The sequence below is a fragment of the Chelmon rostratus genome, chromosome 6 (genome assembly GCF_017976325.1).
Source record: "Chelmon rostratus isolate fCheRos1 chromosome 6, fCheRos1.pri, whole genome shotgun sequence".
NCBI lineage: Eukaryota > Metazoa > Chordata > Actinopteri > Chaetodontiformes > Chaetodontidae > Chelmon > Chelmon rostratus.
The window spans coordinates 28,697,814-28,711,210 of record NC_055663.1 but is presented as its reverse complement, the minus strand read 5'-3'; the positions used below and the strand labels follow the sequence as shown (position 1 = coordinate 28,711,210).

General features: G+C 45.4%; 1 protein-coding gene across 2 annotated transcripts in view; it reads right to left on the bottom strand.

The window, feature by feature from the left end:
* LOC121607949 (neuronal acetylcholine receptor subunit alpha-7) overlaps positions 1-12,634 on the bottom strand; it is a 28,996-nt gene extending 16,362 nt beyond the window's left edge. The window contains exons 1-3 of one of the 2 annotated variants that reach the window (XM_041939018.1): positions 12,580-12,634; positions 9,942-10,081; positions 2,427-2,471 (exon numbers count right to left, since the gene is read on the bottom strand). In XM_041939018.1, coding sequence (XP_041794952.1) covers positions 2,427-2,471; positions 9,942-10,081; positions 12,580-12,634 — 240 coding nt within the window. Of the gene's footprint in view, positions 1-809; positions 939-2,426; positions 2,472-9,941; positions 10,082-12,579 lie in introns of those variants that run through there. The other variant, XM_041939019.1, reaches the window with a different exon arrangement.
* Positions 12,635-13,397: the final 763 nt, after the last annotated feature.

Here is a 13,397-nt window from a genome sequence, read left to right as displayed (position 1 = left end):
ACACCTGCTGGACAGCAGCATGTTAGCATCATTGCTGTGAGAATGTTAGCATCCATCATCTAGCTCAAAGCAACCTCTGGCTGGGTTGTATGGACGACTTTGTAAAATTCATTATCAGCTGTTAAACCACTGTGTACTTTCATGTTTTCCTTTTGTCTCATTTGATAAATGTGCATTTTATATGTTTACACGCGTGTTGAGCTCAGGGATACGCTTCTGGACACCAACTGAAAAGAATACTCTACAAAGTAGTTGAAACATTAGAAAACCAAGCTCTTGATGAGCCCTTAAGGAAGAACTCTGCTCCAAAATGTTGACATTGATTCTGGTTTTAGTCGCTGATGTTATGTCTTGTTGGGTCTGTTGAGGTGTTGTTCACTGTTGTCTGGTCTGTGTCTCGCACTTCCTGTCTTATTGTGAAAACTAACTCTCCTCTCGTTTCAGGCCCTTGACTTCCTGGTGTTTCCCGAGTGTCTGATTGTCTGCCCCGCCCTGATCGTCTCCACCTGTTCCTTGTTACCTCGTGTATATATTGTCTGCGTTTCCCCTGTCCTGTGCCAGATTGTCTCGTGCCAGCCCTGTGTTACACGTCAGTCCAGCGTTTGTCCTCATGAATCCACAATCAGTAAAGAGTCTTGTTTTTGGTTTTTGACATCAGAGAATATCCTTAGCGCCTTTTGTTGTACTTTAGTATTTTTGATATCCTTCGTTTCTATTTCTGTGAAAGCAATTTGAGTTTGTTTAATAAATCGGCCTGAAGCCTTTTTGTTTTGAAAGAAGTGTCTGAGTCGTGCATTTGAGTCCAGTACCTTGAGCCTAGCCAGCATCACAGCCGAGTGAGTGAAAGTTTTCTCGTTTGCCAGAAGAATAACTTGTAAAAGCCGCAGTAGCACGGTGACATTAAAAAGCCCTCACAGCTCGCGGTGCAGAGATGTCTCCTCATGCTTACAGACGTTCTTCCTCTGCACAGAAAAACACAATGACTCCAACAGCAGCAGCAGAGGAGGAGGAGGAGGAGGAGGAGGAGAGGCAAACGCCAAATTAAATTAGGCTAAGAGACTAGTTGGTCCGGGGGGGCTGCTGCAGAGAGGAAATGCCGAGTCTCCGGGGAAGGAACCAACCTTTCCGTCTGAGAGGAGCAGATTAGGCCGGATTAGTGCATCACCACTTTACAAACACACATTCCACAGGACCTGATATGAAACCTAATTAAATTTGGACAGCTGCATGAAATGGCTTTAGGAAGCTCTCTAATGAATTGCTACGCTCTTCATTAGCGCTGACATTCACACCAGAGTCAGTCCTGCCTGGCAAAAGCAGCTTTTTATAGCGTGAGATGAAGTTAAAATGAACAAAGAAGCTGCAGGAGCTGATATCAGAACAGCGCTGTGGTGCGAGGCGCGAGGTGTTGAACCGACGACTCCGACACAGCGAGCGGCACAACAGACGAAATATGTGTGGAAACAGAAAAAAGGATTTGGCACTCTGTTCTGTTCGCTGCCTGCTGGATCGAGTTTTCTCCATCACAGCAAACTTATCTGGGTCAAGTACCCGAGCTGGAGTACTGCGATTCCCCCAGAGTCCCTCTGGAAGCCGAACTGAAGGAAGGATGGGATGATGTGGCTGCAGGCTTCCATTTATTATCAATGTTTGCTTGGTCTCTTTCCCCCAGACTCATTTTACACGCCTTCCCCGGCGGCCGACCGGCACAAATAGTCCCATCTGTAACGGCTGGAAGTGACACAGGTTTCATTTTCTGTGATGGACCTGTAGGCCAAAGCCAGGAGAGCGGTGTGACAGCAGAGGGAGGCTGGACGGGGGGCCAGAAGAGATTTTGACCCACTGGTGATCCATTAAAACTGTGTGATGGATCGTTGCTCTGTCACTATGCCTGTATGTTGTTAAATAGTTCATGTAAACTGTAATAAAAAAGTGATTTCACTGAACAAGTTCATTGATAGGAAATTGTTAACAGTCAGTTAATAACAGACTTCTTGTGCTCATGGAGGCAAACTGAAAACCTGGTTTTGTTCCTGTAAAAATAACGGCTGAGACACAGTTTATTTACTGACTTACAGTTAGCTGATCAGGAGAACTTAGCTTTGAATGCTTGTTTTGTCCTTTCTTACATCAGTTAATATACATGAGTTAAGCAGAGCCAGTGGCTGAGCTTCAGCCCTCCACACAAAGACAAACACCTGGAGGTGCAGAAGCTTTAATGGCTCCTAGAGGCTGACACAGGAAATAGACTGTGCTCGTTTCTATTCAGAAAGTTCTGGAGGGAAATGCCTCTGACCTGTTTCCACTGTAGAAACCAGGAACTTTTTCAAGAAGCAAACCTAACTTCTGACCACAGGAAACAGAAATCAAACTCTTCTGATGATCTTCACACTGACTTTGACACCAAATTCAAGAAGAGAACTCACCAGCTGCAGCCAGATGTTGGTGGTCAGCACCTGGTTCTTCTCATCCTGCAAACAGAAAAACAACAATCAGTGATCTGTTTGAGGAGGATCCGCTGAGTCGCTGCAGTCAGGGTTAAAAGTCTGTCATCTCACCAGTGTTTCTTTAAATTAATCTGAAACACGGCAGCATTCCAGCTGAGGGGGGGGGGGTGAATATGAATGATGGCAGTTTGACGAATGTCCGGCCTGTTAATACAATCTCAGGTAGCCGAGCGCCAAAGAGAGAATTACACGATGGGAGGAGGAGGGAGATTCTTCCAGGGTAAAGACATGAAACATCACAACGGTTCAACAGACAGCTGCCCTTCAGCCAGTGCAGCCATGAATGTGTCTCCTAACACATGTATAAACGTGTAAACGTATAACCCCCCCACACACACACCGTCCTGCTGCCACAAACACTCACTACAGCACCAACTGTGGATTCTTACGCCGCTGAAAATAGTCCCAATAGAAGCTCTATTTCCTCCTGTTTGTTTGATTAAAAGCCACAGTGAGCAGCTGTTTGAGGAAACTACTGAAGCTTTTAAACATGAAACTAAATGTTTTAAAGGTTTACATCTTCAGCAGGAACCAGTGAGCTGAGAGCCACAGACAGGAAGTCAGATAGAGGCGGACCAACATGTTAGTGGTTTTTGTGCTTCACTAACCTGACAGACCACATGGTTTGTTCCACTGAACCATCTGAGAAGTCTTCCTTGGAAACTCTTTCAGTGCTGTTCTTTGTTCTTCTTTCACTGAAGAAATACTGAGTCGCCAGTGACATCCTCAGACGAAGACAATGCACATCAAATGGCCAGTGACAAAAAAAGCCAAATCAATTCAATGTTGTAACAGAATAAAACATGAAAACTCCAAAGAGGGATGAAGAGTGTTTATAGACACTGTGAGTTAGTTAAACTGGAATGATTCTTTAAACAGGGAATTACAGATTACAGTGGCATGAAAGGTCTCAGAAGAGGCCGAGTGTGAAGCCGAGCAGTTCGTAAAAAGGAAATGAATGAGTCAATTCTCGGTACTTCATTCGTATTTATCCGTGGGTTTTTTTGATCAATGATGTTTGTATATCTTTTCATTGGCCCTCATGTTAATTAGTTACCTGGTGGAAACCTGTGCTGATATGCGATGATGCAATAAATCATTTTCCAGCAGAGGTACGGACACAATGCAGGAAGGTTGTGTCAAAATCACAAAGGCTGAATGTGTTTGTAAAGTTTATTGTCCTCGGCTGGAGCAGCAGTGGAGGGAGAAACCAGAGTTCAGCTCTTTTCAACCTCATCCCCGCATGGGAGACACAGACCGGACCGGACCGGCCAGCCAGAAAGAAAACCTTCTCGTCCGGATGTAAAACTCAGAGGCAACGAGGTGAAACAGCAGCAGCTGTGAAGCTGGCGAGCAGCTGAGATGATACGAGCTGATAACTGCCACCACACACAGCTCAAAGCCAGCTGACGGGCTTCTGTTAGACCCTGAGAGGGATGATCTGGCTGCTTAAAGTCACAATAAAGAAGAAACACCCTTTATGAAATACTACCTAACGTCCTGATGTGCAGCTGCTACTTCAAAGGAAATGGCACAAAGTTGGTAGGTTTTGTTAATAAAACCCTGTTGACCTCATCCTGTCCCAGCAGGTAGACAGACATAAAAACTACAGAACAACCCTGCTTCTCTCTCTGGTTTAAAGGAGCCCTCCATGTTTATCATATGCTCATCCTGTAGGCTTGAGATGTGTGTGTGTGTGTGAGAGAGAAGTTCACACCTCTGCACAGCTGATCAATCATTGTCATTGTCAGATTTTTGATTTCAGAAAGCTTCAGAAATCGTTGCCCTCAGTTCCGACATCAGAAAGGTGGTTGAAGATGCTGTTCAACCGTCCGAGAAGCATTCGATTTGAAGCATCTGACGCCGTCTGCCAGGTTCGGACTGCACAATATTGCTGGGTCAGGCTGTTAGGATGTTGTTGGGTCACGCTGTCAGGATGTTGTTGGGTCAGGCTGTCATTGGGTCAGGGTGTTGTTGGGTCAGACTGTTGCTGGGTCAGGCTGCTGCTGGCTCAGGCTGTCATTGGGTCAGGCTGTCAGGCTGTTGTTGGGTCAGGCTGTTGTTGGGTCAGGCTGTTGTTGGGTCAGACTGTCATTTGGTCAGACTGTTGTTGGGTCAGGCTGTCATTTGGTCAGACTGTTGTTGGGTCAGACTGTTGTTGGGTCAGGCTGTTGTTGGGTCAGACTGTTGTTGGGTCAGGCTGTCATTTGGTCAGACTGTTGTTGGGTCAGACTGTTGTTGGGTCAGGCTGTTGTTGGGTCAGACTGTTGTTGGGTCAGGCTGTCATTTGGTCAGACTGTTGTTGGGTCAGGCTGTCATTTGGTCAGACTGTTGTTGGGTCAGACTGTTGTTGGGTCAGACTGTTGTTGGGTCAGACTGTCATTTGGTCAGACTGTTGTTGGGTCAGACTGTTGTTGGGTCAGACTGTCATTTGGTCAGACTGTTGTTGGGTCAGACTGTTGTTGGGTCAGGCTGTCATTGGGTCAGACTGTTGTTGGGTCAGGCTGTCATTGGGTCAGGCTGTTGTTGGGTCAGGCTGTTGTTGGGTCAGACTGTTGTTGGGTCAGGCTGTCATTGGGTCAGGCTGTCAGGCTGTTGTTGGGTCAGACTGTCATTGGGTCAGGCTGTTGTTGGGTCAGACTGTTGTTGGGTCAGACTGTTGTTGGGTCAGGCTGTCATTGGGTCAGACTGTTGTTGGGTCAGGCTGTTGTTGGGTCAGACTGTTGTTGGGTCAGGCTGTCATTGGGTCAGGCTGTCAGGCTGTTGTTGGGTCAGACTGTTGTTGGGTCAGACTGTTGTTGGGTCAGGCTGTCATTGGGTCAGACTGTTGTTGGGTCAGGCTGTTGTTGGGTCAGACTGTTGTTGGGTCAGGCTGTCATTGGGTCAGACTGTTGTTGGGTCAGGCTGTTGTTGGGTCAGACTGTTGTTGGGTCAGGCTGTTGTTGGGTCAGACTGTTGTTGGGTCAGACTGTCATTGGGTCAGGCTGTTGTTGGGTCAGACTGTTGTTGGGTCAGACTGTTGTTGGGTCAGGCTGTCATTGGGTCAGGCTGTTGTTGGGTCAGACTGTCATTGGGTCAGGCTGTTGTTGGGTCAGACTGTCATTGGGTCAGGCTGTCAGGCTGTTGTCTGGTCATTGCTGGAGAATCTGCAGTTTCAGACTGTAAAAACACACTTTGTGAGAGAAGATAAAATATCCCTGCTGTTGCATAACGTTGTGTATGTTCCATCCTGTGCTGGGACGTCCCTGCTTCGTTTTGATGCTTTTATATGTGGGAACTAATTTGAGCTGAGCATGAAATTGAGTCTGGAGGGAACTCTCCTGAGTAAAGGCTTTCACAAAGACTTGGCTCCTGTAACGAAGCCTGCAGCTGCTCGACTGATGCAGACTTACATAAGCAATAATAAACTGTAGGAGGAGGAGATTCTGTACCAACTGGATGGATCTGAGGGATCGGATTCACCTGAGATCAGAAAATCCAACACAGAACAGTCTGATCCAAAGTCTCAGACGGCTGAAAGACGACAGAACGACTGCAGAGAGAAAAAGCTGCTAAATCTGAATCTGTGTCATTATCTGATATTAATAAGTAATGAATTACAAGGCTGGGTAATGAATGAGGATTCCAACACTGTGATGAATGATGGAAAGAGAAAATGGATGAAGCCCAAGTCAGTCTTTTCAGAACTGATCTGAATGAACTGAAATTATGTGATAAATAAGAGGACGAGGCAATAAAAATGATGATGATGACTGAAGGAACAGATGTGTGTCACATGGTGGGAATAAGACACTATAAATGGATAAATAGCGATGAGACCAGTGAAGAACAGTGAAATAAATTGGAAATCTACCCAGTGAAGTAATGCATGACCACAGCAGAGAACGACTGCAGTAACTAAACTGAAACATATGAGACGAAGCCCGAGTCGGATATCTGATGATGAAATGAGGAAATGAAGCTGTGGTGCTAAAAGGAACGATGGACTGTAACGAGTCACAAAGACAACTGGACTCATTTAAAACCTCTGTGTGAATTTTTCTTTTAAACTAGACAAAACTGTGATGAATATTTACAGAATCTGCAGCAAATTACAGCAAAAATATCACATCCGTGACATTTTTCTCACCAACTCTCTGATTTACCGATTATTTACTAAGACTGAGGGTCTGATGACTCGGCTCATGAAGGCCAGCTGGATGTAAAAACAGGTGATGATGATGGAGCGAAGGAAAGTGTTTCTGCTGCTGGACTTCATGACACAAGAAAAAGTCTCCTATGAAGAAATAATAGTTAAACAGCAGCGGTGGACGAACTATTCAAATCCTTTCCTCGTGTAAAAGTACCGTTTGCTACTTTTGCTATTTTATTATTATGTATATATTTTTTACTGCTTGCTATTTTGATATTTTATTATATATAGTTTGTTCTTTATAGTCCCATTTCACAAATTTTTCACTTTTTTCACTGTGTGTATGCTTACAGTCATGGTACACTTTATTTTCTACACGCTGCCATTTGCTGTAGATATTCTTGTTTGTGCCATACTTTTTCATGACTACTGTTTACTTTTTTTGATATTTTATTATGTATAGTTTGCTCTATATAGTCTTATTTCACAATTTATCACTTATTTCACTGTGTGCAATGCTGCTGCTGCACTGCAATTTCCCAGCTTGGAATGAATAAAGTATATCTATCTATCTATCTATCTATCTATCTATCTATCTAAAAGTAAAAGTACAAAAATGTTATAGATCAGGTAAACTGGATCAGCTTTAAGTACCCCTAAATACAGACTGATATATATATATACACACACACACACACACACACACTCGTAGTTATTTATTCATTTATTTATCTTATTTTTTTCTTTATATTCAGTACTGCTGGGTAGCTTGTGTATCTCTGCCCCTCTGTAAAGTCTTACTGATTGACCTGTAGTAAAATAATTCCCTGATATTATATTTTATATTTTGTGGTGTGAAACTTGATCTGCAGAGTAACTGTTAACTCAAACCAGAGGAAAGCTGATGATGGAATGAACCAATGAAAGCAGAGTAAAGATTTAAACCTGAACCTTCAGCACTTCAGGCTGAGTCACTGATATCGATCAAGACCTCCCCCACAAAATATATTATGTTTGTTTTGTGTTCTGGAACACTGAGACCGTCTTTAATCTCCTCTTTAACGAATGAGCGTATTCCATGTTTATTGTCGTGTAGACTGATGCTGCTTGTCCTTTTCTTCTGTTTCTTGGATTCAGTGTATTTCTAAAGTCGTGGTTGTTTCCGCTTTCTGAGCACAGACTGGAAAAAAAAAGTGTTGGAGGAATCTAAAGTCTGCAGTCATGATAAAATCTACCGACTAAACCCTGAACACGGACTGACAGACAGACGCAGCCTGATATCAGGGCAGAAAACCTGGATGACAGAAGCTTTCCCTCCAGCAGAGAAACACGGGGACGAGAACCGGAGAGATTACAGCTGGAAGGAATTCATAGAAACTGAAGCGTTAGATGAGATATGGTGAGATGAGACGAGGAGGAAAATTACATGAAACTGTTGAACCAAACAGTTGTTTAGTGGAACTGCTGACAGCCAGTCCGGCCTTTATAAAGAAGGAAAACAAGCCAAAAACACACAGAAACACAATAATAGTGTGTGTTTTATTTAATGTGAAGAGTGAAGTAAAGTAACTAGTAACTAAAGCTGTCAGACAAATGTAGTGGAGTAATATTTCCCTTTGTGGTGCAGAAGAACTCGTCCTCAGAACTGAACAATACAGGACCGACTGTCAGTGAACCGACTCTCTGTGAGCTGACTGTCAGTGAGCCGAGTGTCAGTGAGCCGAGTGTCTTTGAGCTGACTGTCTTTGAGCTGACTGTCAGTGAGCCGACTGTCTGTGAGCCGACTGTCAGTGAACTAAGTGTCTTTGAACCGACTGTCAGTGAACCGACTCTCTGTGAGCTGACTGTCAGTGAGCCGAGTGTCAGTGAGCCGAGTGTCTGTGAACTGAGTGTCTTTGAACCGACTGTCAGTGAACCGACTCTCTGTGAGCTGACTGTCTTTGAGCTGACTGTCTGTGAGCCGACTGTCTGTGAGCCGACTGTCAGTGAACTAAGTGTCTTTGAACCGACTGTCAGTGAACCGACTCTCTGTGAGCTGACTGTCAGTGAGCCGAGTGTCAGTGAGCCGAGTGTCTGTGAACCAACTGTCAGTGAGCCGAGTGTCAGTGAGCCGAGTGTCTGTGAACCAACTGTCAGTGAGCCGAGTGTCAGTGGGCTGAGTGTCAGTGAGCCAACTGTCAGTGAACCGACTGTAAGTGAGCCGAGTGTCTGTGAACCGACTGTCTGTGAACCGACTGTCTGTGAACCGACTGCCTGTGAACCGAGTGTCTGTGAGCCGAGTGTCTGTGAACCGACTGTCTGTGAGCCGACTGCCTGTGAACCGAGTGTCTGTGAACTGAGTGTCTTTGAGCTGACTGTCTGTGAGCCGAGTGTCAGTGAACCGAGTGTCTTTGAGCTGACTGTCTGTGAGCCGACTGTCTGTGAACCGACTGTCAGTGAACTAAGTGTCTTTGAACCGAGTGTCTGTGAACCGAGTGTCAGTGAGCCAACTGTCTGTGAGCCGAGTGTCAGTGAACCGACTGTCAGTGAACTAAGTGTCTTTGAACCGAGTGTCTGTGAACCGAGTGTCAGTGAGCCAACTGTCTGTGAAATGACTGTCTGTGAACTGACCGTCAGTGAACCGACTGTCTGTGAGCCGACTGTCTGTGGGTGAACTGGCACGTGAAGACCAGGTTCTCACTGTCACTGTGTTCCAGTAACTGTTTTTATTTGTAGCTGGAGCTGAATTCAGCTGAGACTCATGAATTATTAAAGATTTGATTTCCAGCCGGAGCTGCACAGAGCTGCTGTTTCACACTGAATTCTTCTACATGTGGAGTGTCTGCAGCCACCAGCTGTGTGTGTGTGTGTGTGTGTGTGTGTGTGTGTGTGTGTGTGTGTGTGTGTGTTACTGTCTGGAACACACTATCTGACTACACTGTGGGAAAGTTGATCTCAGAAGTCAGGAATGAGTCGGTCCTGCAGCGTCAGATTAGAAGAACGATCTCCTCTGGACCTGAGCAGTTTGTCTTAAAGAAACCAAAAATACTTGGCCAAAAGTATGCGGACAGGCGGATATTATAGCCAGGTGTTATATTTAGGAAACTACCAGCTTCACCAAAGCTCAGATTCTCCCCCCAGAGTCCCCACCTCTGTCCTAATTCAGGATGTGAATTCTGGTTTCTTTTGGCCAGTTTGCTACAGAATGTGTGAGGACACGACCGCCAACAGAGACACTTCAGATCATTTGTCTCATCACTTACAACCCCTACATGGATACTGTGTGTGTGTGTGTGTGTGTGTGTGTGTGCGCGTGCTCTCACCACGTCCATGATCTGCAGCAGGCTGAAGCTGAAGTGGACGGTCAGGCTGTGGGAGTCGTTGCTGACCGGTCGCTCTAACGGGTTGTAGTTCCTCATCAGCTCCTTGTAGAGGCGCCGTTGGTACACGCCCTGCAGGGAGCCTGGTGACAAACACAGCACATCTGCACATCTGCACATACAACAGCTGCTGAAATCACAATACAACAACAACAAATGTGTCCCCGGAAGACCAAATGTGGGAATGATGGTTGGTTTCAGGCGACACAGCCTCGCTCTCCCCTCTCCCTGATAGCACAGCTGTCTGTGATGTCAGTGATCCTGAACTGAGAGTCTCATGTGTGAACTGGTGCAGTGGGAGTCATTTAATCCTGTTCCTGACTCCCATCCTTCCATCCTGCCTTCAGCTTAGAGATTCCATACAGCTACAGACAGATAATGTACAGTCCGATGAGCAAATACATGAAGTTATAAAAGGTTCTGTGCAAGATGTTTTTATCAACACCTCCATGAAAAAGCTGAAGACTTAGCTAGAATGTGTTTGGTGCTCAAAGCGATAAATGAAACATATAAATTCCACTTTAGCAGTTGTGTTCAGTCTTCTGTTTCCTGTGGGACCACAGTGATCGTTCAGTTTATTAAACGTCTCGATAAAAACACACCTCAGACTGTACGACACCGTGAGATGAAAGAGTCAGAGTCCTCTACCTGCACCGCTCTTATGGAAATGTATGAAAGAAGATACAAAGATACTGTGGGTACACCAGTATAACCAGTCCATGCAGCCTGTCTGTCCCAGTATATATTGTTAGATTAATCACAGGAAACCTGCGCTACACAGTGCAGGTGTGAACCAGGCAGGTAAGAGAAACCAAGCTGCATCATGGGAAATGTAGGAACCAGTGTGAGGCATTTAAAGTCAACATATCTCTGTCTCTATTACTTTAACTATTATTTTTTAATTGAGGTCTCACAAGAGCCTCAACTTTATTGACGTTCCAGCGAGACCGATAGTACAAGATACAAGACTGGAGCAGAAGTTTAAAGACTGCATCAGGACTTTTTAAGATTACATTTCTGTTCATATTCTTCTTTGATTCCATAGTTTGTCGGTAGACACAGACTGGAAACAGACAGAGAGTGAGACAAATTAACCAGGAACAGACACCAGGGACACGAAACAGATACCAGGGACAAAAAAACAGGAACAAACACCAGGGACAAGAAACCAGGAACAAACACCAGGGACAAGAAAACAGACACCAGGAACCAGGAACAGGACCAGGAACAGACACCAGGGACAAAAAACAGATACCAGGGACAAAAAAACAGGAACAAACACCAGGGACAAGAAAACAGACACCAGGAACAAAAAAAAGGAACAGATACCAGGGACAAAAAACCAGGAACAGATACCGCCGACCAGAAACAGACACCAGGGACAATAAACCAGAAACAGACACCAAGGAACGGGAACAAACACCAGGGACAAGAAACAGATGCCAGGGACAAAAAAACAGGAAACCACATCAGGGACAGACACCAGGGACAAGAAACAGATACCAGGGACAAAAAACCAGGAACAGACACTGCTGACCAGAAACAGACACCAAGGACAAAAAAAAAATGGAACAGACACCACGGATCTGGTACAAGACACCAGGAACAGAACCAGGAACAGGGCGATGGCCCTGAACCAAGACACAGTCTGACACACACACTTCAGTTTTAGCGTGAATGAAACAAATGACATGGAACCTGTTAATCGGGAGCTTTAAAGCTGCTGGTAGGTGGATTCTGTTACCTTGGACAGAGCCTCGCTAGCTCTTTCCCCCTGTCTCCAGTCTTAATGCTAAGCTAAGCTAACTAGATGCTGGCTGTTGCCTCATATTTAACAGGAGAGATGTTAGAGTGGTGTCAGTCTTCCTCTTTAACTCTTGGTAAGAGAGTGAATAAGTGTATTTTACATAATGTTGATTAGCTGCCCACTTAATTTTGAATATTTTCACCTCTTTAGCGTCCGACAGCTCCGTCGGACATGAAACAAAAGCTGTTATATCGATGGCATCTTTGACACAAGCAGTAATTCTGCTCGCAGAACGCAGGAGTTGCTGGTCGGCCGCTGCCTCGATCGCAGAGTTTGGTTGTTAATGTGCGACTTCAGTGTTTTAAACAGATGATTCTGGAGTCACTGAATGAGGTTAGTAAGTGAAGAGCTGACACACACGTGGTCTGCAGAGTCCTCTTTCTTAACCTCTTTGATCCAAACAGGTGAGACTGCAGCTGATGAACTGGGTTGTGCTCCTTTCCTTCACACCTTGAAGTGTCTCTATCCATCTGGTTTTATGCACATTTTCAGTTTGTGTGAATAATCTGACAGGAAATGTTGGAAATCAGATGAAAAATATTTCAATAAATGAATCATGTGACTAAACGTCAGTCGTCTCTTCAGTGAAGAGTTGAAACATCAGATCTGTGGAGGATGAGGAGGAGGCTGTGACCTTCCTCACATGAACACATGAAACTTAATCTAATCATTATATCTGTTTAATCTGCCGCTCACAGTCACTGAATTAAACAACACATACACTCCTGTTGACTGAGGTGTGTGTGTGTGTGTGTGTGTGTGTGCTCAGCCTACCGTGAAGGAGGCAGCAGAGTGTCAGGACATGTAGGGTGAAGATCCAAGCGTCCATCCTCAGCAGCCGCGAGTCCCAGAGACGAGAAACTGAACAGAGTTCCTCCTGAAGCAGCAGAAAACACCGGAGAGAGAGAGAGAGAGAGGAGAGAGAGAGAGAGAGAGAGAGAGGAGAGGAGAGGGACAGAGAGAGAGAGAGAGAGAGAGAGAGAGAGAGAGGAGAGAGAGAGAGAGAGAGAGAGGAGAGGAGAGGGACAGAGAGAGAGAGAGAGAGAGAAAGAGAGGAGGAGAGAGAGAGGAGAGGGAGAGACAGAGGGAGAGAGAGGAGGTAGAGGAGAGAGAAAGAGAGGAGGAGAGAGAGAGGAGAGGGAGAGACAGCGGGAGAGAGAGAGAGAGAGGGAGAGACAGCGGGAGAGAGAGAGAGGAGAGAGAGGAGAGAGAGAGAGAGAGGAGGACAGAGAGAGGAGAGGGAGAGACAGCGGGAGAGAGAGAGAGTGATAGAGAGGAGAGAGAGAGAGTGATAGAGAGGAGAGACAGAGAGAGTGAGATAGAGAGAGACAGAGAGGGGAAGAATCAGAAGAATCAATGGAGGATTTGCTCTGAGTGGGAGAAGGCGTTGCTCCTCCCCAAAAAACATCCAAAGAAGAAGATTCGGCAGCTGCAGTTGGAGGATGCTGTGTGTGTGTGTGTGTGTGTGTGTGTGTGTGTCTGTGTGTGTCTGTGTGTGTGTGTGTGTCTCTGGGTGATCTGATGATTTAATTTAATGTTTCTACTTTAAGGTTTATGAGTTCAAAACTGAAACCAGCATCTTTGTGTTCCAG